The sequence below is a fragment of the Poecilia reticulata genome, chromosome 12, assembly GCF_904066995.2.
Source record: "Poecilia reticulata chromosome 12, P_reticulata-male-v2, whole genome shotgun sequence".
In the NCBI taxonomy this organism is placed as follows: Eukaryota; Metazoa; Chordata; class Actinopteri; order Cyprinodontiformes; family Poeciliidae; genus Poecilia; species Poecilia reticulata.
This window is the reverse complement of record NC_088841.1, coordinates 1,027,567-1,052,546: the sequence shown is the minus strand read 5'-3', so window position 1 is coordinate 1,052,546 and position 24,980 is coordinate 1,027,567. Positions and strand designations below refer to the sequence as shown.

General features: G+C 39.5%; 1 protein-coding gene across 5 annotated transcripts in view; it reads right to left on the bottom strand.

The window, feature by feature from the left end:
• Positions 1–24,980, bottom strand: part of LOC103473491 (LIM/homeobox protein LMX-1.2-like) — an 88,550-nt gene that overhangs the window by 7,405 nt on the left and 56,165 nt on the right. For 3 of the 5 annotated variants that reach the window (XM_081613400.1, XM_081613397.1, XM_081613402.1), the window contains 4 exons: positions 21,432–21,667; positions 21,095–21,270; positions 9,716–9,793; positions 9,062–9,128 (listed from right to left, as the gene is read on the bottom strand). In XM_081613400.1, the coding sequence (XP_081469526.1) occupies positions 9,062–9,128; positions 9,716–9,793; positions 21,095–21,270; positions 21,432–21,667 (557 nt within the window). The remainder of the gene's footprint in view (positions 1–9,061; positions 9,129–9,715; positions 9,794–21,094; positions 21,271–21,431; positions 21,668–24,980) is intronic. The other 2 variants (XM_081613401.1, XM_081613399.1) reach the window with 1 other exon arrangement.

Here is a 24,980-nt window from a genome sequence, read left to right as displayed (position 1 = left end):
AACTTGTTGCAGATGCCTTTTGTGTGCGTTTGTATCACGCTAAGCTTCGTCCTCCTTAGTTTCGAGCACGTGGCGCCATTATCTCATGACTTCTCAACCTCTATTATAAAGTTTGACTTTATAAATATGTTTCTACGTTAAGTGACCTGCTCTTTTTCCCCTAATGTTACTTGTCCTGAGCCACCGAGTCAACATAACTGGTAAGCAGGTAATCAGGAGAGTCGTGGACGCACCGCTTCATTCATACACCGCGGGCTGTAGGAAAAAACAACATGGCGTCAGTCCGCATGTCTACTACTGAGGAGAAGTTTAGCTGCTGGCAACGAGTAAAGCTGAATGCGAATTAACTTTTTCAGCGCATAAAATGATAACATTTAAAAACTTGAGTTCTACATTGTCCTTTTTAAAAAGCCAGATTAAAGAAAATAAATGCATTAATACTTTGTATTGCCACATGTGCAAAGCTTACTGACATTTTCCAACACAGCCATGAGAGGCAGCTGTACACTGCAAAAAGTCCTCTTTCAAAAACAAGAAAAAAAAGTACAAAAATAGGGTATGATTTTCTTAAAATAAGAAAAATTATATGCCAACAGAACAAGAAAATTTATCTAGTCAAGATTTTCTAAAACAAGAAAATATCTAACCAAGATAAACCTACAATATCTTAAAATTAGTGTATTTTTACTTAAAACAAGCCAATTTTACTTATAGGAGTAAGATATATTATCTTATTTTAAGAAAAATTATCTCAAGTAAAGAAAATGTTACTTGACACTGAATTTCTTGAAATAGCGTAAAATATTCTTATTTTAAGAAAAATGTTCTATGTATTAAGAAAATAAATCTCATATAGTCTATTTGTATTAGTAAAATTGGCTCGTTATAAGTACAAATACACTAATTTTAAGATATTTGTAGGTTTATCTTGGTTAGATATTTTTTCTTGTTTTGGAAAATCTTGACAAGATAAATTTTCTTGTTCTGTTGGCAGATAATTTTTCTTATTTTAAGAAAATTACACCCTATTCTTGTACTTTTTTTTCTTGTTTTTGAAAGGGGACTTTTTGCAGTGTAATGGGAGTTACACCATTTAATTTTACTTTGGGATCAGTTAAATATTTTTTAATTTAATTTATTTTTAATCCATAGGTGGAATCTAACTGACAGCAGGATCTAGAGAACCAGTAAGCACTGAAGTGGTCTAGTTTCTGTTAACTAGTTAATGGTTTCTTGTGGATGAACACAAAATCTAAATGTTCAGTCTGATCCATAATAGGATGTTGTTGTTGAGCCTGTGGTTTATCCTGAGCTACTGTAAACACTGTCTGTTTTTTCCTTCTCTCTGGATCATCAACTATAAAATAATATGCATCTGGACATATTAATAACACATTTGTTGATATCGCAGCACAAACGAATGGGTAATGTTCTGTATAATAGTTACAACAGCGTACTACTAACATACTAACAAAAGTGGGTTAGAACACATCCAATTATACAGACATAAAATTGGGTGTGCATGAAATGGATAAGGTCAAGTCTGGTAGTGAACAGAAACCAGTACATTAAAAAAATAAACAGTACCTAATTATATGTAAATCTCTCTGCCTCAATCCAAACAAAGACAAAAAAAGGCAGGTGTCAGGGGGATACTTCTGTCAATATACCAGATTTCACAAATTTGACTCAAAAAAGAAGATGAAAGAGAAAGAAATATTGATAAGAATAATAACCATAGGGTGCTGTGGTAACCTAGGGTTTTAGCACAACCCACATAAAGAGGCCAGATATGCTTCAGTAAGTGCGATCAGGGGCGGCCCAAGGCATAAGCAAACTAAGCAGCCGCCTAGGGCCACTAAGGGGCCCCCTCAGTGATTTTTTTAGTTTTATTTTTTTTGTAATAATTTCTTTGTCATTATAATATCAAAAACACACAATTTCACTATAAAGTGATTTGTTTTTACAATAATATATATTTGATACTGTATGTAGAAATCATTATTTTATGGATAAAAATAAAAATAAAATTTCTCTTGGGGCCCCCTGGTGACTGCAGTAGGTACCGCGCGCTTTGCCGGTATCATGAACTGCCTTGTAATGAGCAGAGCATCCAGACGTCCAAAGCTCCGGTCAGAAGTTAAGTAAGCAAAACAATGTCTCAAAAAATGACTTATCTTTCAGGGAAGGAGAAAAGAAAGAGGAAGAATAGAAAAAAAGCCAAGATAAAGGTTTGTTTTAATGTGCCTTAGTAATGTAATGTAAAAGATTTGTAAAGCTGCTAATAGAAAATTAGCTTGATAGTGACCTGGAACGGTCCAGTTCAACAGCCAAACATTTATGCTAGGGTCTTTTTATGTTTGTGTGAAACTGAGTTAAAATTTTAAATGAGTTGATTCTCATGTTTGGCTCTGTATATTTCTGAGGTATTTTTGGCTTCAAAACACAGTGTTTGATAATGTTTGATAGCAATAATTAAAACTTCTCAAAGTTTGACATTGTCTAAAATGTTTCCTGTCAGGCTGCATAGCTGCTACATCGATGAGCTACTCTAATGCTGTAGTTGGGGTTATGTTGTTTGCTGCTGAGCATAATCATTTTGTGGCTAAAACAAACATTATTTTTACATCAACTTCTTTATGTGAAACTTCTGTTAAAATCATTTGAAGGCACAGAATCAGTCCAGTACCATTCCACATTCTCAGGGGAGAAAGACTCACCTGGTATAAATTAAATTTGGGCCGGCCCTGAGTGCGATACAGAAGTTTGCATTGAATTAGGTTATGTCTGGCACAAATACAGAGGATTTGTGTCCAAAGTCCTCCTCCCAAAGTGATCTAAAGGAATTCAGTACTTGTGGAAATAAGAAATAGCACCTTTCAATTTGACAGTTGGTTTTAGAAAAAATATCTAAAGGTCAATCCCTGGGAAGGTTGGGAAAACTTGAATAGGTAGAATGGGCAAAACTACGCACCTGCAAGTATCTAAAAAATTGATGGTGTGGGAATAAACATGTTGCACAAAACTTTTATTGGGATTTCTGTAGAGGATATTATTGACAAAACAATATTATGAAGAAGCTGCTTAAAGTTTAAAGGAAGATGAATTTAACTAGATCCCATTGCAGCTAAAGGTTCTTTACTTATTTTTGACATTGGGGGTGGTTAAAAATGCAACATAGTTTTTTTCAGACGGCTTGCAACAATAAAAATAATTCAAATCATCTTCTTCATACTTTTCTAAAAAAAATGCAGTGCAATGCATAAACCCCCACTAAAATATACCCCATCTTGGAGATAAAATATGAAATCATTCATGGATAACTTTTGGAAGTTAAAAATATAATTACTGCAAATAACACTCCATGACCTATATAATACTCATACATTTTAAATAAAATGTTATATCCATTTTTAGTTTAGACTTTACAAGTCAAATCATACAGTAGATGTATTATATAAACTGAATGGTTGTCTTAACTTAAGGATGGCTGACAATCATCAGTTTCCATGGATTTTCCAGTTTATTCTAGCATCAACTTCAAACATTTCCCATTTGCTGATTTGCTTAGCTCATTTGGTTATCAGCAGCAGTTTCCGCTGTAATAAACCAAATGAGCTGTTCTGCTAATATTGACATGCTGCAAATCCCAGAGCAGATAGAAGCTGTACTTGCCAAAGCAGTGAGATACTTATCTAAACTGTCTGCTCATATCCGCTGTGGCAATTAGCCCACACTGCAGTAAACAAGCTCTACTAATAAAATCAGGGCTTACACTTTATAGAAGTGCAGCCAGAAAAATTCATATTCCCCAGCATCTGACATCAGAACATATGATTATTTTTAATTGTACAACTGGGAGTGTACCATTGTTCTTTTAATAAACTTAATCATTTGTACTGTAATTCCGGGGCGCCGTATCCACCTTATTCCTAAGCCCCATGATGCTTTGCGTGAATTATGGGCGCGACTTCTGCCGCTAACCGGAAACGCCATTTGTTTACATGTTAGCAACTCGCTAACCAGCTTTCGTGAGAGCTTTCAGGCTATAAAATATGTGGGAACACCAGCTATCAAAGCTTAAATGTGAGAATATTGGTTTACCGCAACCTACAGCTATTGCGGGGCAGGGATGACAACTTGAAGAAATGGCCGCATTTCTTCAAGTCGCAATAGCATATGTAGCTGCCCGCACTAGCATAGTTAGCTTCTTCACTGACTCAGTTGCTTCGGCTGCAGATGTGGGTATTCCTCCATTGGCTTCTTGTCTACACATAAAGCATTTTGGGTTCTTTCTTCAAGTTTATAATTTTTAGCCAAATTCTTTTTGTTTGCTTATCTGTCGGTAGGCAATGAAAACTACCGCTTTTGTTTTTTTCGTTCAAAACACACTTCCTGCAGCCACAAATTAAACTTGGCCTGATTATTAGAGAACAGCCACAAACGGCACAACAGTTACCCGAGCTCCACAAGGGCATCTTACGACACTTTCCAGTGGAAAGTTGCTCTCTATAGCAGGTTAATGTCTGATTCGGTTCGGTTCTAGTCCAGTGGGGAGATTTTCCGTATTACGGTCTGGAACGCAGGAGATGCGGTTATTTCTCCGCTGATTTGCAGCGACACTCAGCAATGGAAAACCTCGGGGTTCTGGTTGTGATGGACTAAATCATCCCAGATTTTTGATTTTGTTATATAAATAAATTTTCCTGGCCCAATCATAATGATAAATACTCAGATCATGAACTTTATTATTTTTTAAATTCAAACGAAAAATAAAATTCACATCACACCAAGAAAATATTACACTACACTACACTAATATTGTGTAGCCTTTTCTGTAGATTCACTTATTATATTTGTAATTATTGCATTTAATTCTTCAATATCATTACTTAAATTTGGCATAATCTCCATAAGTTTGTCACGTGCCATCTTATTATATATTGTCCAATAAACCCCCTCTTTACTTCCCCATAATGAGCATTAAAAACTCCACATTCAATATCTCTTCCATTCTCCTTCACATAAATACTATCAAGTCTTTCTCTACTTAATTTTTTATAAGGATTATAAACATTTATTATATTAAATTTTGATTTACTGATCCATACCTCAACCCCTATAACTTCTTCATCCATCCATTTTCTTGCACCCTTTTTCCCTCAGTGGGGTCGGGAGGGGTGCTGGTGCCCATCTCCAGCCAACGTTTCGGGCGAGGGGCGGGGTACACCCTGGACAGGTTGCCAGTCTGTCGCAGGGCAACACAGAGACACACAGGACACACAACCATGCACACACACACTCACACCTAGAGGCAATTTGGAGAGGCCAATTAACCTGACAGTCATGTTTTTGGACTGTGGGAGGAAACCGGAGTACCTGGAGAAAACCCACGCATGCACAGGGAGAGCATGCAAACTCCATGCAGAGGGAGAGCATGCAAACTCCATGCAGAGGGACCCCAGGCCGGGAATCGAACCCAGAACCTTCTTGCTGCAAGGCAACAGCTCTACCAACTGCGCCACTGTGCAGCCCCCCCTATAACTTCTATTTCTTCATTTATATTAAAAACTTTATAATTAATACCATGTTGAAGAAATATAGCAACACCTCCTCCTACATTTGGATTTCTATCTTTACGTAATGCTATGTATCCATTAAGAATAAAATCAAGTGATGGTTTTAACCAGGTTTCTTGAACACAAACTATATTTAGTTTAACATTCTAACTTTCAATAAAATATTTAAACTCTTGGCCATTAGCAATTAAGCTCCTTACATTCCACTGCAATATGGATAAAAGCATCAAATTTCACCATTACTGGAATGCTGACTTTCATTTATCCCAGTTGTTAAAACTGCACTAATTTACTCAAATGACAAGTCTTCCATCTCAAGGTATTTTTCTGTTGCTTTGATTATTATTTTAATTCGCTCTGTTCTACTTTCTGTCTGTGCTGAACAATTTAATACGTCCACAATAAATGCAACAATTTTCTTCTTCTCCACTATCATTGTACTTCCTAAGGTTCTCTTGCTCAGCATTTGCTCTGTTGTTTGAGATGGAGTCTGTGGCACAGTCATGCTTTTAGCATTAACATTTAAATTACTTACCATCTTAATTGCATCTGCATAGGTAATTTTTTCCTTTGTGCGTATATTTTGCGACTGCATTCTCTTTTATGAGCTTCACATCTCTTAAATGCTGCACTATGTTCCCCTCCACAATTACAACATTTTAATTTAATTCCTTCAGAACATTTTCCATATTCATGCTCCCCTCCACACTTAGCACACCTGGCCTTAGCTCTGCAAACAGCAGCAATATGTCCAAACCTTTGACATTTATAACATCTGGTTGGTGGAAGAATGTATTGTCTTACTGCATAGCTGACATATCCAATCATTACTTTTTCAGGTAATCTATCCTCTTCTAGGACTAACAACTGATTTACTAGGACTTTTAACTCCTTCTCTTGTAATAAACAAGCGCTTCACTTTAATCACCCGAGCTCCTTTTACATTACCTTTAATCTTATCCTCTGTCAAATCAGTTGATACTCCAGATATTACTCCCATTGCCTTTCCTCTGTCATGCCATAATTGTGGTTTGATTGTTTTCCCCAATAACGTCCATTAGTCCATGCACCTGATCTCTATCTCTGCATAACACCAATAGATTACCATCTCTTAACGTTTTAACTACTTTCACCTTATGTATTGCCTCACTTATTTTTAAAGGATTCAAAGCACATGGGTTCTGGAACCTAATAATCACTTTAATTTCATTTCCTTTATTTTCTTCTATTTTTTCTTCATCAGATTCGATTCCGTTCCTCTTCTTATTTCCTCGGTTCACTGTTTGCCAGTCTCCTGTTTTAGCACTACTTTTACAATAATAACTATTCATACTACAATTATCTGAGTCATCTAATTCTTCGCATTCATCCATCGCACTTCCTTGTTCAAATTAATCCACAATTTACTCCAAATTACACCTCCGTCACTTTAACTTTAACTTTAACCAACAAACATTTTACTAAATACAAGAGAGCTGTAACTTCTATCATGAATATAGACTAGCAAAATAAACTAGAAATTACAAAGAAATACTGCTACTTCCGATGGGCGCAGGAAGTAAGACCCATAATCGTTTTCCCAGTAAGCCTCCCAGGAATAAGGTAGATAAGGGGAAAAAGTTATGACAATTCTAAGGGCCCCTAACCGACAGGGGGCCCTCCACAATTTATTTATTTTTTGTTCCTAGAAATAAAAAAAATTGGAGCCCTGTCAATTAGAAAAGTAATCATATTGTGTTTTCGAAGATTGCTTTTAGGAGTAAAAATTAAATGTTACCCCTCCCAGACCAAAAAACACATATCCATATTTGCCCTGAACACCCCCCTGGATCTGCATGAAATGGTTCGTTCCGCTTGACAGGTGACGGTGTTCAGCAGCAGTCAGTAGAAGACAAGAATGACTGTGGCAGCTACTATGCTGCTAAGAAAAATAATAAAGTCAAGTTTTCAAAAAAGAAAAAAAATAGAGAGAGGGAGAGAGAGAAAAAGGTAAGAGGGTCAATTTGTAACCCAGTTTTTCTCTGAGGTGAGCAGAGTGTGTGAGTTTATCAAACATTTACCATAGTTAGCTTAGCTACAGACTACTGTTTGCCTCCATTTCACTAGCATTTAATGAATTAAGGGAAAAAATTACCAAGATATTCATATATTTAACCTGTCCCTTGTACCTTTTACCACGCTTAACAACAGATGAGTCAGTCAGCAGCATCTCTAACCCACGTCCCTCCTGACCTGCTCTCTAATTAGTGTACTTGAAGCTGCAGTATGTAACTTTTATTACAATTTTTTTTCTCACATATTTGTTACAATTGTCATTATGTTGTGACAGCATGGTATGAGAGATAATCTGTAAAAAATCTATTTCCTCTGCTTTCTCCTAGTGCTATCTAGAAACAACCAGTCAGTGGCAGGAGAGTTTTAGTGCTGTCAATCACAATCTCATGTGGCTGCTTATCCTTCCTCACCCTCTCTCTGTGCTATGCTGCAGCTAGCATAGCCTGTTGGTAATGCTCAGTCTAGTTAGCATAGCTACCAATGACGGCAGATAAACGGTTTCCTGTAACGATATGTTGTTTCTCACTAGCACATTTAGCAGTGAGTGAATGAAGTTGACTGACAGCACTAGACCATCCTACTGGTTCTAATTGGTTGTTTTTGGTCAGAACTTCTCTCTCCTTAGTGAAATTGAAGCTGCAGTATGTAACTGCAGCTATTAAACATACACTGCTGCTCACATTCTCACTAAAGTCAGGAAGTTGCAGCACATCACCCCAGTTCTAAAGTCCTTCCACTGAGAGCACCCATTACTGCTAAGAATAATGTTAAAATTAGGATATATGTCCTGATCAGGCCTGTCAGATTAATAGTAACTTTCCAAAATAACCTTTAAGCTGCTATTAAACATACTGCGAAATATAATTACTATTGCTGGCAATAGTAATTCAGGGAGAAAGTGGAGGAGATTGATTGTTTTCATGGATTATCTGTCTCATAGCAAACTGTCACGACATTGTGACAGCTTTACAAATATGGAGAAAACATTTTTTATTAAAGTTATATACTGCAGCTTGAATAAAATTGAACTACATAGCATTTTTTGAGAAGTCTGGATTGCATCATGTATATTTTTCATGTTGCTTTTGACTTACTCGTGGGGAGAGATAGTTCAATAATCTAAAACTAATAGAAAAAATTTAGGCAACCTACTTGCATACTGCATGCGGACTGTTGGATGGAAAACTCATGAGCAGTAAATATTGTGCTAGTTATCAGTATTGAACCAAAGAAAGCAAGGTTGTTGCAAGCCTTTAAAATTGTGACGCTAAAGCGTCACAATGGGTCAAATAGACTCAAAGAATTGTAACAGTAGCTGTGCAGTGGGGACCCAATCAAATTTTTTGTCATGGGGGCCCAAGATTTCTGGTGGCGCCCCTGCTATAATTTATATGTACTGTTATACATATTCACAATCACTGACTTACCTGGGCCCAGTCTTTGACTGCTGTGATGCTCCTGCTGTAGCTGCTGTCTACGTGCTAACTTCTTCATCTGTAAGTAAATAAACATAAACCGGTGTGTGAACTTTGAATTTAATTGAATCAGTCTAAATCATAAAGTTTAATAAAAAATTATCTAGTGAACTTTTTTATTAAATTGCTGAATCAGTTTGGTCTATTGCCAACTATAGAAAGAACCACTTAAATATCACAAATGATTGTGAAATGCTTAAAATTCTGAGACTTAGACCGACAAGCAATTTAAGACTCATGCTGACGGACTGGTTGCTGATTGGGTAAAACACCTTTTGGCTGGCCAAACTTTGGCAAGCATGTTCGCCCAAATATGAGCAAACAGAGCAAATGGCAGATTAGAAATGCTTAATCTACTGGGTTTAACTGATACAGATCTGATTCAGACATTTAAGCATTTTTGGCAAAAGGCAGGAAGGAATAATTTTTAGTGAGAGATGTGGGAAAGTTTGGTCATATAACATGCAAATAAGAACCCAGTAAAGAAATAACAGAATAATTGGGCTTGTACTAATCAACTTCGCATCTTAACAGCAGTATACATGAAAACAGCAGTATACATGCATAATGTGGTTCTGGAGGCTGGTTTAGGTACACGTTGCTAACCTTTGCCCTTTGGTTTTGGAACCACACCTGAACCACACGAACACTTAGCCCGGTCTCTGCTGCCAGGGTTTCTCTGACCTGGAAGATCAAACTTATTAGTATTTTTTTGTGCATTTCAATTATACATGGAATTATGTTGTAACCCCCGAGCTCTCCATAATACAGAAAAGCATATTGAAATCTTTGGGTTAGTTGCTTGTGAGAGCAGTATAAAGATGAGCTCTTTAAAGCTCCAGTACCAATGTAAGCAAACACAACAAATGCAGAAAAAAATGACTCAATTTCAACTACTTAACTATAAAAGCCTAGAAAGTACAAATCAATCAAGCTCGAGTTCCTGCTGTCTTGATATCATACCCATACATTTTCTTAAGGGAGTCCTACCTGTCATTGCATCTGATCTGATTCAAAGAGTAAACTCATCCCTCTCATCAGGTGCTGCTCCTCAGGTTTTAAAAACAGCAGCTTGAATAAAGCTGCTATTTTATTCAAGCAGCTTATTCAAGCTGCTTGAATAAGCTGCTTGAAAAAGCTGCTACCAGATTGTTCTGATAAAAAAGAACAATCTGGACAAATCACTACTGCAGAATTACAGGCCGATCTCCAACCTTCCATTCATCAGCAAAATTATTGAAAATGCTTTCAGCAGTAACTGTTTCTTAACGATAACCAATCACTTTGATATGTTTCAGTCTGGCTTCCAGGCTCACACAGTACAGAGAGTGCCCTAGTCATAGAGATCAATGACATCCATATAAATACAGACTGTGGAAGAACTGTGGTTTTGCTGGACCTTAGTGTTGACCATGACTAAAACAGCTGGAAAATCGGGTCGGACTCTCCTGTCCAGTACTCAAGTAGTTTGAATCTTACATAAAGTACAGTTTTAATAGGAAATTTCTTATCGAAGCAGTCCGAAATCACAAGGCTCAACCCAAGGACCTCTTTTATTCCGTATCTTTATGCCCCCTCTAGCTCAGGTTATAAAAAGAAATAAGATGAGCAACTACACAGATGATACACAGCTCTACATTACCGTATCATCAGGTGACTCAGTCTGAACCCATCCATGCACTGAACAGATGCTTAGAATATGGATGTGCCATAACTTTCTCCATCCATCCATTTTCTGCCGCTTATCAGGGGTCGGGTCGCGGGGGCAGCAGCTTCAGAAGGGAGGCCCAGACTTCCCTCTCCCCAGCCATGTCTTCCAGCTCCTCTGGGGGAATCCTATGGCGTCCCCAGGCCAGCCAAGAAATCTTCCCCGAGGCCTCCTCCCGGTGGGAGGAGATGCCCGAGCCACCTCAACTGGCTCCTCTTGACGTGGAGGAGCAGCGGCTCTACTTTGAGTCCCTCCCGGATGACCGAGCTTCTCACCCTATCTCTAATGTAGAGCCCAGCCACCCTGCGGAGGAAACCAATTTCGGCCGCTTGTATCCGGGATCTCGTTCTCTCGGTCATGACCATAGATGAGGGTGGGAACGTAGATCGACCGGTAAATCGAGAGCTTTGCTTTTTGACTCAGCTCTCTCTTCACCACAACGGACCGGTACAGCGCCCGCTTTACAGCAGACGCTGCCCCAATCCGCCTGTCGATCTCCCGCTCCCTTCTTCCCTCATTCGTGAACAAGATCCCCAGATACTTAAACTCCTCCACTTGAGGCAGGACGACCCCTGTACTTTGTTACTGTACTTAAGTACAATTTTCGTGTATCTGTACTTTACTTAAGTAGATTTAATAATGGATACTTTCTACTTTTACTCCACTACATTTTACAGTAAGTGTCTGTACTTTCTACTTCACTACATTTCTACAAAACTGTCGCGTTATTCGTTACATCTAAGTCGCGTTGCGCTTTTTTTTCCATTGAAATGTGAAGTTCAGGGACTTAAGGTGGCGCCGTAAAATCCAAGCAATAACGTAACTTACGTGTATGTTGTCACCCATCGCCTCCCCCTTTACTCGCACGCGGAGCTCCAGATATGCGCAGTGGTTTCCTCTGAGCGGGAGAAAGTGTCTGCCTAATCGTCAGTAATATAGTAGCGCTGCAAAATCATAAGATATGGCGACATGTAAAATCAGCAGTGCTTCGCTTTCACAGACGGTGGGGACTTCGTCCAACTTTTAGCATCACTTGGAAGGAAAGCTCAAAGAAAGGTAAGCTCCCTGGACGTGATTCTAGCAAAGCTAGCTGTACAGAGAGACATATGTTGCATCTGCATGAAAAAAGTTGTCACTCATGCGCTGAATTATTGTGTGGAGGTGTTGACTGAGGTGTCGCATGTATGGGACAACGCTGTGACCAAAGTCTGCATTTATATGACATTCAGGAACGATCCGATTCTTCTGGACGGATATTTACTGATTAAATTTATTCAAGCTCTAAGTATTTAATATCTAGGTGTTTTATGGGAATGTGGATCTTTCAGATCAATTTGAGAAGCAATTTTGATAGGTAAACTTAATTTTTTTGTGTCACGTAGCTGGTATTGGGTAGGTGGTCTTGACTTGGTCTTGGGTAGGTAGTCTTCACTACAACTCTGCTATGGCTGCTTGGTTCCATGTCCTCCCCTGCCCACCCTTTCTGTTGGATTTCTTTAAAAACAAAAGCCGTTCTCTCAGTCTCTGATACTCTTTGTCTGTTGCTAATAAGAATGATTGATCAGCCATTGTTATCATGGAAATCCTCACTGCGCCGCGGATTCCGGCTGGGTTTTTTTCCTCTTCGTCTTCCTGCTCAAAACACAGCGCCGCTGCGCGCCCGCTTCGGATGTTATCAACCCATGTTCATTCTTCAGGTAATCCTTTGTATACAGAACAGAAACTGCTAAGCTTAAAAACTAATTACGAAGTGAATGCTACCAGTCGAAATTTGCCTTAATTTCGCGATCTCACTGTTGCGTTCGCGCCGCTACTCCTTTCCGCTTCTCTTTCACGGTTACTTGCGCAACTTTACTTAGTTTCACAGCAACAATATACAGCCCACAGTTATTTATTGAAGATTTTACATTTCCTAAAACACAGGAATCTAATGTTTCGTTTCGTTTTGTACGTTTGGAAGCTCATTCCCTCTCACATAATCGGAAAAGCCGGGGAATGGCGGCGCTTTTGACATTTCTCTGACAATCAGAAAAATATGGTTTACTAATTTTAGCATAACTCCGGTTATACTTGGCCTATTAAAACAATTTAAAAACTGGTGTGTAGTTTATAATATGCACTTTAAACTCATGTTGACTGACTGAGGGAGGCGGAGTCTTGCTGCTACGCTGTAACAAACTAGACGTTAAAAAGAGCTATAAGGCTATGGACCCCTGTGGTTTAACGGATCGATACTCGCGGATGAAAAATCGATATTTTCCGAGGGCGTAAAATATCGATATATATCGCCAAATCGATGTATTTATACAGCCCTATTTCTAATGTATTAAAATTAAATACAATCGGTTCACATAATGATATTAGCGATTAGGTATTATTCAGCAAGTACTTTTACTTTTAATACTTAAGTATTTTTAGAAGCCAGAATTGTTTTACTTTTACTTAAGTACAAATGTTAATGTGGTAGTTTTACTTTTACTTGAGTACGTTTTTGTCTGTGTATTTGTACTTTTACTTAAGTACATTTTTTGAGTACTTTCTCCACCACTGCCCCGGGGGACACGGTCGAACGCCTTCTCCAAGTCCACAAAACACATGTAGACTGGTTGTGAGAACTCCCATGCACCCTCCAGGACCCTGCTGAGGGTGCAGAGCTGGTCCAGTGTTCCACGGCCAGGACGAAAACCACACTGCTCTTCCTGAATCCGAGGTTCGACTATCCGATGGACCCTCCTCTCCAGGACCCCTGAATAGACCTTACCAGGGAGGCTTAAGAGTGTGACTCCCCTGTAATTGGAGCACACCCTCCGGTCTCCCTTTTCAAACAGGGGGACCACCACTGCAGTCTGCCAATACAGGGGAACTGCCCCCGATGTCCATGCGATATTGCAGAGTCGCGTGAGCCAATACAACCCTGCAACATCCAGAGCCTTAAGGAACTCCGGGCGGATCTCATCCACGCCCGGGGCCATGCCACCGAGGAGCTTTTTGACCACCCCGGCGACCTCAACACCAGGCTCAGCTTCCTCAACAGAAGGCATGTTTGTGGGATTGAGGAGGTCTTCGAAGTATTCCGCCCACCGGCCCAAAACGTCCCGAGTTGAGGTCAGCAGCACACCATAAACAGTGTTGGTGCTGCACTGCTTCCCCCTCCTGAGACGCCGAATGGTGGACCAGAATCGCCTCGAAGCTATATGGAAGTCTGTCTCCATGGACTCTCCAAACTCCTCCCACGCCCGAATTTTTGCCTCAGCGACAACCCGAGCCGCATGCCGCTTCGCCCGCCAGTACCCATCAGCTGTTTCTGGAATCCCACAGGCCAAAAAGGCCCGATAGGACTCCTTCTTCAGCTTGACCGCATCCCTCACCGAAGATGTCGACTAACGGGTTTGAGGGTTGCCGCCATGACAGGCACCAACAACCTTGCGGCTGCAGCTCCGATAAGCCGCCTCTCGGCAATGGAGGCACGGAACATGGTCCACTCAGACTCAATGTCCCCAACCTCCCCTGGAACGTGTTCGAAGTTCTGCCGTAGATGGGAGTTAAAGCTCCGTCTCACAGGGGATTCCGCCAGACGTTCCCAGCAGACCCTCACTACACGTTTGGGCCTGCCAGGTCTGACCGGTTACCGCCCTACCACCGGAGCCAACTCACCACCAGGTAGTGGTCAGTGGACAGCTCTGCACCTCTCTTCACCCGAGTGTCCTAGTCGCTGATCCGATGAAACGATGACAAAATCGATCATCGAACTGCGGCCTAGGGTGTCCTGGTGCCAGGTGCACATATGGACGCCCTTATGCCTGAACATGGTGTTCGTGATGGACAATCTGTGACGAACACAGAAGTCCAACAACAGAACACCACTCGAGTTCAGATCGGGGGGGCCGTTCCTCCCAACCACGCCCCTCCAGGTCTCACCGTCATTGCCCACATGAGCGTTGAAGTCTGCCAGTAGAACAAGGGAGTCCCCAGGAGGGGCACTCTCCAGTACCCCCTCTAAGGACTCCAAAAAGGGAGGGTAATCTGAACTGTTGTTCAGCCCGTAAGCACAGACAACAGTCAGAACCCCCCACCCGTAGGCGGAGGGAGGCTACCCTCCGTTCACCGGGGTAAACCCCAACGTACAGGCGCCAAGATGGGGGGCAACAAGTATGCCCACTCCTGCCCGGCACCTCTCACCGTGGGCAACTCCAGAGTGGAAGTACGTCCAGCCCCTCTCAAGGAGACTGGTTCCAGAACCAGAGCCATGCGTCGAGGTGAGGCCGACTATTTCTAGCCGGAACCTCTCAGCCTCGCACACTAGCTCCGGTTCCTTCCCCACCAGAGAGGTGACGTTCCACGTCCCAAGAGCCAGCTTCTGCAGCCGAGGATCAGACCGCCAGGGTCCCCTACCTTGGCTGCCGCCCGTAACACAATGCACCCGACCCCTTTGGCCCCTCCGACAGGTGGTAAGCCCATTGGAAGGGGGACCCACGTCTCCTCTTCGGGCTGAGTCCGGCCGGGCTCCGTGGGTAAAAGCCCGGCCACCAGGCTCGCCATCGTGCCCCATCTCCAGGCCTGGCTCCAGAGTGGGGCCCCGGTAACCCGCGTCCGGGCGAGGGAAAACCAAGTCCAATGTTTGTCTCCATCATAAGGGGTCTTCAGGCTGCGCTTCGTCTGGTTCCTCACCTAGGACCTGTCTGCCTTGGGTGACCCTACCAGGGGCATAAAGCCCCAGACAGCATAGCTCCTAGGATCATTGGGACACTCAAACCCTTCCACCACGATAAGGTGGCAGCCCAAGGAAGGGCTGCCAACTTTCTCCAGTTGAACAGAAACAAAATTGGACCTAAAGAGGAACGATATAGAGTCAACATACAGCTTCAGTTATTACAGCTGGAAACTAGCAGTCAGACCTGAAATCTGGGTGTAGTGATAGACTCTGACATGAACCTTCAGTGCCACATAAAGATAATTACAAAAAACTATCCTCCAGCTGCAGCTGATCCAGAACGCTGCTGCTCACGTTCTCACTAAAGTCAGGAAGTTACAGCACATCACCCCAGTTCTAAAGTCCTTCCACTGAGAGCACCCATTGCTGCTGAGAATAATGATAAAATTAGGATATATGTCCTGATCAGGCCTGTCAGATTAATAGTAACTTTCAAAAATAACCTTTTAGCAGCTATTAAACATACTGTGAAATATAAACATGTTAAAACAGAAGTAATCTAATTAATCTATATAATGTTTTTCACTAGGTAATGGAATTACAAAGGAACTTTTCAGTCATTCTATCACAGAATGAATGTGTATTTGCTGAATATATTTGCTTTAATAGAGCAAATAATAAAGGTAAAAAAAAATTGGGTCTGGTTGGGGCAGTTGCTGAGTAAAGTGACCATCAATATTGCTGGATTCTATAAAATGGCTTAAAGCTGAGATGCTTGCTGATGTTTGGCTATGTAAAAATATATATTCTATCTGTTTGTAAATCTACACATACAGTAGTTTGGTTTCTGTCAGTTCTATAAAGATACAAGAGAGCAAAGCGAATTTCTCTTTTATATTGGCCAATAATTTAATTTTACTTCATTGTTGTAGGAGACATGATTTAAAATTTAACAAACTTTGGCTCTTTATGCATGGCTGCACAGTGGTGCAGTTGGTAGAGCTGTTGCCTTGCAGCAAGAAGGTTCTAAGTTTGATTTGAAAGACCCCAGACCCCGGTCTGGGGTCTTTCTGCATGGAGTTTGCATGTTCTCCCTGTGCATGCATGGGTTCTCTCTGGGTACTCCGGTTTCCTCCCATAGTCCAAAAACATGACTGTCAGGTTAATTGGCCTCTCCAAATTGTCCCTAGGTGTGAGTGTGTGTGCATGGTTGTGTGTCCTGTCTGTCTGTCAGGGTACACCCTGGCAACCTGTCCAGGGTGTACCCCACCTCTTGCCTGTAATGTTAGCTGGAGATTGGCACCAGCAACCCTCCCGATCCCACTAAGGCAGTGTTTTTCAACCACTGTGCCGTGGAAATGATCCAATTTCACCTACCGTATTTACTTTGAACCATGCTGCTTATAGCCCGGTGCGGCTTTTCTGTGGATTTTTCTTCAACCACCAGGGGGCTCTTTAGCAGGAAGTGAATCATTGGAAGTCAAAATTGTAAATCAAAGAAGAACGCCTAATTTTCATTTAGAACAAGCACATGCTAGCAGCAGGCACGACAGAGAAATGTGATATGATGCAGTTTTTAAGTTGAGGGCTATCGATCTGGCACTACAGGAGGGAAATAGAGCCGCTGCACGTAAGCTCGGCATGAACGAAACCATGGTTCAGCTTTGGAGACAGAGGGCTGAGTCCTTAATAAATCCAGCAGATTTATTAGGACGCAGCCCTCTGCTGGGTCCTTATGGAAAACCGAGAGCCCGGTGCGGGGTACATTTCCAGTTTTTTTTTTGTTTTTTTTTTATTTGAAGGTGCAGCTTATAGTATGGTACGCTCTATAATCCGGAAAATATGGTAATTGGTCTTAAAAGATTTTTTGAAAATGAATTAATTATCTGCAAATAATGCCATCTTTGAGTGTCTCTGCTGTAGTAGTAGTGTAGTGTAGTAGTCATTTTCTTTGACATGATTACGCCCCAATGTACCTACGGCCATTACAGAGTAATTAGTTATGCATAAATGTTACAGGTAACAGTGAGAGCACTGAATCTAGCAAGACTGTGATGACAGTGATGGAAAAGTCAGTGAAGCTCAGCAGCAGTTGGAAAGAATATGGGTCCATTTCCCACAACATATCTGTGTGAAGTGAGCTTCTGAAGCCTGGCTACTATAAAAACTATAAACAGAGAGACTGAGAGCTGTTGAGGAAGAACTTTGTCTTTCTTCAATTTCTGCCAGGAAATCAGCTCTGTTTTCTTTCAAACATGCACAGGTTTCACACTAGGTGGGTAAAATATACAGATATTGACATTTTGTACATGCAACTCTTCATATTGTAACAGTGAAATCTTTCCCAAATATTATTGCTTCTTTCAGAATAAGAATTATTTTCTGTATTCTGGCTAAAAGAATGCTTGTTGATTAGTTTGTAAAACACTTTGATGTTTTCTACAACGTCTTTAAAATTAAGACCACATTGTTGTGGCACTGTTCAGGTGTATTTTTGAAGTGGACATGTTAAGTACAATTTGAAATAAGATGTCAAATGTGATATACATTTTTCGATTTATTTGATTCCTATTCAAGATACTTTGATAAGAATGTAATATAGGCAGCTAGAGAGTATCTTTGTTTATATTTTTGGTTGGTGGTGTACCTCGTGATTTTTTCAATTAAAACAATGTACCTTCACTCAAAAAAGGTTGAAAAACACTGCACTAAGGGACAAGAGTGTATAGAAAATGGATCAGACATGGTTCCAACTCACCAAATATAAAATAAACAACTGACTTTCATTAACGAATGGTACATTTGAGCAAATTACTAAAACAAGCATTTGTGTGTTTGTACATGTGTATGTTTGGCGGAGTTAGAATCACTAAGGATGTTGAAATCAGTCTTTTTCCTTATTATATGTTAAACATCAGGAAGGAATTGCTTGCCGATGTGAAAAAGAGTGTATATCACATTTTTGGCACTTGATTATTGGTGCATCTGGGACTCACCATCTGATTATCTGATTATCTATGGGTTGTAGCGACCAGATTCACATCAGAGAATGGACTTAGGGCTGCAGGTTCTTTTTATAAGAGTTTGTAGTTTTTATTCTTTGTTAGAATTTGAGCCAAGCAAAGGATAACATTTCCACCAGCTCCCATATCTGGCAGATTTGGTGGTTGCACGGCTCGCCCTGTATAGGTTGTAGGGAACACCATCTGTACCAGTCATACAAAGTACCCTGCAGACCCATATTTTTGGGTTTGGCAGGTATTACTTCAGTCTTTGCCTGCCTTGGAATGGGGCCATTTGTTCATTGATGACCAGTTTATCACTCTTTGGGACTGAAGTCAGTTTTGAGGATAAACAAACAATGAAATAATGGTTGTACAGTGGATCCGCATGGATCCACTGTACAAAATGAACCATGCACCTTTTGTCCATGAAATGACCTTGCATCCATCTCTTGTTGCTGGTAGTCAATGATAAAGGAAAAAAAATTGGCTGTGATAATTATTTTGTAATCAATTGAATATTATCGCATTACAATAATATTGTCTGAGCAGAAGGCTCCTAACTGCGCAATGTTACCCTGAGGCAACAAACAAAAAAACACAGTTTTAGCATATAAATTATAAAAAAAATTTGTCTTGAAATGATCTAGAATGCTTCTTTAATACTCACAGATATGAAAATATTTTTAGTTGGAGTGACCCAAATTTAAACATGAAGAAAAGTGATGTATAACTTACAAGTAGGAGGCAAGGTGTAGCATGCACTTCTGCTTCATAAAAAGGACTGCTCCTCTTCTAAGTAAAAGGTCACATGAACCTCAATACCTCTTTTATGTGGACAAAAATATGTCTGGAGTTATTTTAAAACATCAACCCCCAAAAATAAAATAAAGGAGCAATGTGAGGTACAGATATATGGTTTGTTGTCTGAGGGCAACGCCATGCCATAGAGGATTAAAACTTTTTCTGTGAAATGTAATCCCCTTGGGCCTTGTTATCTTGCTTTCATAGTGTTGACAATTAATATCAAAACTATTCGTCCCTTTTTCAGATTCTTTGCTTGATTGTGTCATTTCCCCACCACTGATATCAATGGTGGGGAAATGAATATTCCTGACTCAATGTAAAACAATAGCGCATGTGGCACACTGCCACGCACTGCAAGTCTCGATGTCCAATCCACTAGATCAATGAGCGGACTTGCCATTTACATTTTACAAAGGAATTACGTTTTACAAAGCATTAATTGGCTGTTAATGCTTTGAATACTGCGCGCAGCTGTCGCACCTATGTGCGGACAGCACCTTTGTTACACATAGGTGCAGGTACATAAAGAAAAAAAGGAGAAGAAAATATTGGTGGGGACTGTTGCCTCTATATTTTCCTGTTCCCTCTCCCTCAGGTGTTTCCTTGTGGCACCTTGGATTTCACCCACTGTATAGCCCGAGTTCCTGGCTTTCTGGTTTCCCCTCGTGACGCTGTGGATTGTTACCCAGTGGTTACCAGAGTCCCTCTCCACCGCAGCTGAAGAATCTTTGACAGTTCCTGGTTTCTTGGTTGGCAATCGAATCGCTCCTCGCTTCTCCTCACAAGAACTTACCTCTCTGTCCTCCACCGCAAGCCTCTTCCATCTACTTCCAAAGAAATCTCCATCAAGATCACACTGGAACCTGGATCATCTCAAGAACCCCCCCTTTGCATAGAGACCACAACCCCAGAGACCACAGTACTTCTCCCCCTGGTGGAAACTCACCACTTCACCAAGTAAGATCATTCCATTCCCTTAGCATTCAACTTGTAATCAGTCTCACCATCTCTCTCCCACTCTCTCCCGAGTTCTGATGGCCACAGCTTCCCATTCACAAGACAAGAATCACAGAATCTCATACTTCATTATTGTTAAAATAAACTTTATCTTATTTCCTGTTCTCCTGATTGTGTTCTGTATGTGGGCTAAAAGACATGAACAGAACATGACATTGTGTGTTCCATGACTTTGTATTTTTGTCTTTTTATGATGTAAACCACTTTGAAACGCCTTGTTACTAAATTGTGCTGTAAAAATAAACTTTAAAACAGGGGGCAATGCTAAGTGTTTTCCAATGACAATCAAGTACTTAAATCAACTTCATTTGTTATAAAAATGCTTTATATCCCAAACATGACTTAAAAGAAATCTGGCATCAAAATTTAATGCCTTAAAATTGGGCATCTGTCTCTTTAAGAAACATCTACTCTATTCAACACTCCACCTTCAGAGAGGTGGAGTATTTCTGAAGGCCTATTAATGTCTATATATATTACAAAAGATGCATATCCCGGCTTTAAAATTACAATATTACATCAGAACAGTACAAAAAACATTTTTTAATACAGAAATGTTGGTTTAAGGATATGTTATTAAAAGTTATTAAAAGTTCGTTTTAATCTGACAAATAAGCCTCAATAGAACACATTTTCTAACTTGCATTGGGAATACTGAACATGAGTGTAATATGTAAACTAGCTTCAAAAGAGTTACTTTAGTTAGGGCATTCAATGACTGGTTCTAAGGAGAACGTTTAGGTAGAAAAAACATGACTGTGGGAGGCGTATTTTCTTTTACTGCCTGATAATTCGCTCACCTTTCTGCAGGGCTTGGAGGAAACCTCAAACGAAGCCTTAAAGGCACGTCTCTGCTGCGTGGTGAGAATTGTGCGTGGCCGTTTAGGACGCCGAGGATCTTTGTTGTCATCACTCCTTTTCTCTGCTGTGATGAATTTTTCTGACTTTACATCTGAAGTCTCTTCCTCACTCTTTTCTGTGAGTGAACACATAACATATCACAAATAACACCTTTTTTCATTCTGATCCTTTTTAATTGCATGGTAGAATTCAACATGAACAAAAATAGACGAGAAGAGTAGCACAACGGGATATACAGTAGAAAGCACTAAATTAACAGGAAACCCCCAGTTATACCTGAATCTGAACTGTCTGGGCTCATGGTCCTCAGCAGGTCTCTTTCTTTCACATAGTCGGCCTTACACAGCAGCTGTTGACCAGCCTTCAGCACAAACTCATCTCCTTTGCTCAGCTGGCGCTCACAGACATTGCAGCAGAAGCAGCTGAGGTGGTAAACACTCTGCACAGCTCGCATTACAAACTCTGTTGGAGCGATTTTCTCCAAACAGCCACTGCACTTGGTGAAAAATAATCTGAGGACAGAAAATTGAGAGAATACTTAGAATTGAAGTGATTTTAATTAACATCATTATGGGACTATCTAAATATCTAAATGATTTGGCACAAACAAGTCAGCAAATATCACAACAACCAAAAGATTTGGAGAAAAAAAGAAAATAGTAAATATAATAGAGCCAATACCATGCCCTAGTGTACTGTATGCCCTGATTAGTCATAATATTATGACCACTGATAAGGTAAGTGAGTGATCATCCTACAGTGCAACGTTTTGAAGACAGATTTATATCCAGGTTATCCAGACATTAATTTAGCAATTGAACTCAACCTAAAGGTTTTGCAGACTTCTCTGACTGACAACACCTTTCTAACAAAGGCTCTTCCAGCAAAAAAAGATTATGAGCATGATATGCACTGTATCTTATAACTGTCTCATAAAAATTAAGAACTGGAAAAGAAGCAAGATGTCAGAGCATAATGTTCCACTACTTACTGTAGAATGATTCATTGTGTTCTAGTTATCTACAGACAATGCTTTAATGTTGTAGCGCTGAAGGGCTTCTCACAGACTTAACTCAGTAGAGAAAAATTTTCCAAATACAAAACACCATGACAAGACATGGTATATCTGAAGAATCAAGATTGTTTCTGATATTGACACTCGATTACTGGGCTTATGTATGTGATGTGATCTATGCAAAATGCCACATTTCTTTTTCTGAATTACAACAATATTTTATAAAAACTGCTTATCTGAAATTGTTATGACAGAGTGTATATGTAACAATCTTCACTGCAGAATAGTTGTGTTTTACTGTTCTGTATTAAAGCCATTTTTTTTTATCCATTTAGCTTTCAAAGAAAGCTTTCAAATGCAGTCAAATCGAAATGTTTCCACAATAACAATATGTCAATGTCAATTTATTTATATAGCACTTTAAAACAGGTGTAAAACTGCATCAAAGTGCTGTACAAAATTATAAAGTAAGTTGATAAAATAAAAAGAGAAATAATACAAGAAAAAAATCTATATATATTGTTAAAAAAACAGAAGAGCTACAGTATCAGGCCTCAATTGAATGCCAAAGAATAAACATGAGTTTTAAGAAGCGATTTAAATGATCCAGGTTGTGGACAGATGTAATCTGGAAAGGTATATTTTCCAGAGAATAGGAGCAGCAACAGAGAAAGTTCGATCTCCTTTTCTCTTGAATTGAGTCCAAAGGACTTTCAGTAGCAGCTGATTATTTGATCTTGAAGTTCTTGACACAGAATGAAATTTCAAAAGATCCTGAAGATAAGGAGGGGCTAACCCATTTAAAACTTCATGAGTTGTTAAAAGAACCTTAAAATCTATTCGATATGAAACAGGCAGCCAGTGTAAGGGCCAGTCAATATGGGCCTTATATGGTCACGCTTCCGAGTGCCTGTAAGAAGCAGAGTTGCTGCATTCTGGATCACGTGAAGACGCTGTATCTGGGATTTATCCATACCTTTATATAATGAATTACAATAATTAGAATAGAATAGAATAGAATTCAACTTTACTGTCATTGCACCGTCACAAGTACAATGCAACGAAATGTAGTTTGCATCTATCCAGAAGTGCTATACAGGGTATAAATATGTATTTACAGGTGTACAAAGGTGGTTATAAAAATGAAATGTTCAGTATAAATATAATATAAATAAAAATATGGGAGCTATATGCACATATACAGATTATGTAATCGAGATGTAATGAAGGCATGGATACACTTTAAGAAAAGCTGTTTCAGTACTATGAGCACCTTTAAACCCAGACTGAAATTTCTCAGTTATATTATAATCTTTTAAAAAGGATTCAAGCTGAATAAAAACTAACTTTTCAAGGACCTTGGATAAAAAATGGAGTTTAGATAAAATTTTCTAACACACTTGAATCTAGATTGGGCTTTTTAAGAAGGGGTTTAACCGCAGCATGTTTGAGGGATGCAACCTTACTGCAGTGAGACATTTATCACTATTAAGATATAAGGACAAGAGGTGACAAAAATGTCTTTTATCAGACGGGTAGGAAGACAGTCCAAAGGATAATTTGATGGTCACAGATGTTTAATTACTGAGGTCAGTTCATCTAGTGAAACTGGCTGAAAATGATCCAAAGTAGCTGTGCATTGTGGCATTCCATGGGAATCTAAATCTGACGGTGTATTCGAGCCTCTAAGAGCTACATTTGTTTCAGTGAAAAACTTAGACAAAGCCTCATGAAGTTCAACAGACCAGATTCAGTCAAGGGATTAACAAGTCTATCCAGGACACTAAAAAGGACTTGAGGCCTATGCCCATTTAAAGCTACAAGATTAATCAAATAATTAGATTTTGCCAATTTAACATTATTCTGATAATTAAATAAACTGCCTTTCAAAATTTGATACAAAATCTGCAATTTATCTTTTTTTCATATTCTAGTAGACAAAAGACTTCCTTCATATTGAGCTTTATTGTATGCAAAGATGGTAAATTGTCTAGGAAATTATTGAGTCTTCTTTATTTGTGAATGACACAAAACCTTTAAAAAATGTAATCATAAAAGCTGGGGAGTCAGAAAACAAGTCAGACATAAAATGTATCCTGTCATGCTATAGCAGTACAGAAATTCCCTCTTTTATAAAACGTTTTTATATACAGTACAGAACAATTCAAAAATAATTATTGGAAAGTTCATTTATTTCAGTAACTTTATTACTAAGTAAAACACATAGATGGATTAATTATGATTATTTTCCACTTACAGCTAATAAAAACACTACATTCAAAAATTAGAATATTACCTTCGACCAATAAACAACACATTTTAATTAAATGAAATGAAGCTTTAAAAAAGAAAATATGTCTAATTTCTGCTAAAACTCTGTTTTTAAAAAGTACATTAATTTTTTACATTTGAAATAGAAAAACAAAAAGTATGTTTAATTCCTGCTAAAAAGTTGTTTTTAAAAAATACATTTCATCTGACAAATGAACCTCATCAGAACGCATATTCTAACTTTTTGAATATGACTGTATATGCCCTGGTTATATAATAAAATAACTTTGTTTTTGAGGGATGGAAACTTAAATCTGGATACCTAAAGCAAGCAGGGGATCTTTCCAAAAGAGAACAGCCAGAGTTCAGGGAGTCATTAAGGAGTGACAGTTCTGGAACCACAACGGCTTTCCTCTGTTGTTTATCCACCACCACAAAGTCCGGTTGGTTCGCCATTACCATCTTGTCTGTCTGGATCTGGAAGTCCCACAGGATCTTAGCTCGGTCATTCTCCACCCCCTTTGGGGGTGTTCCCCACT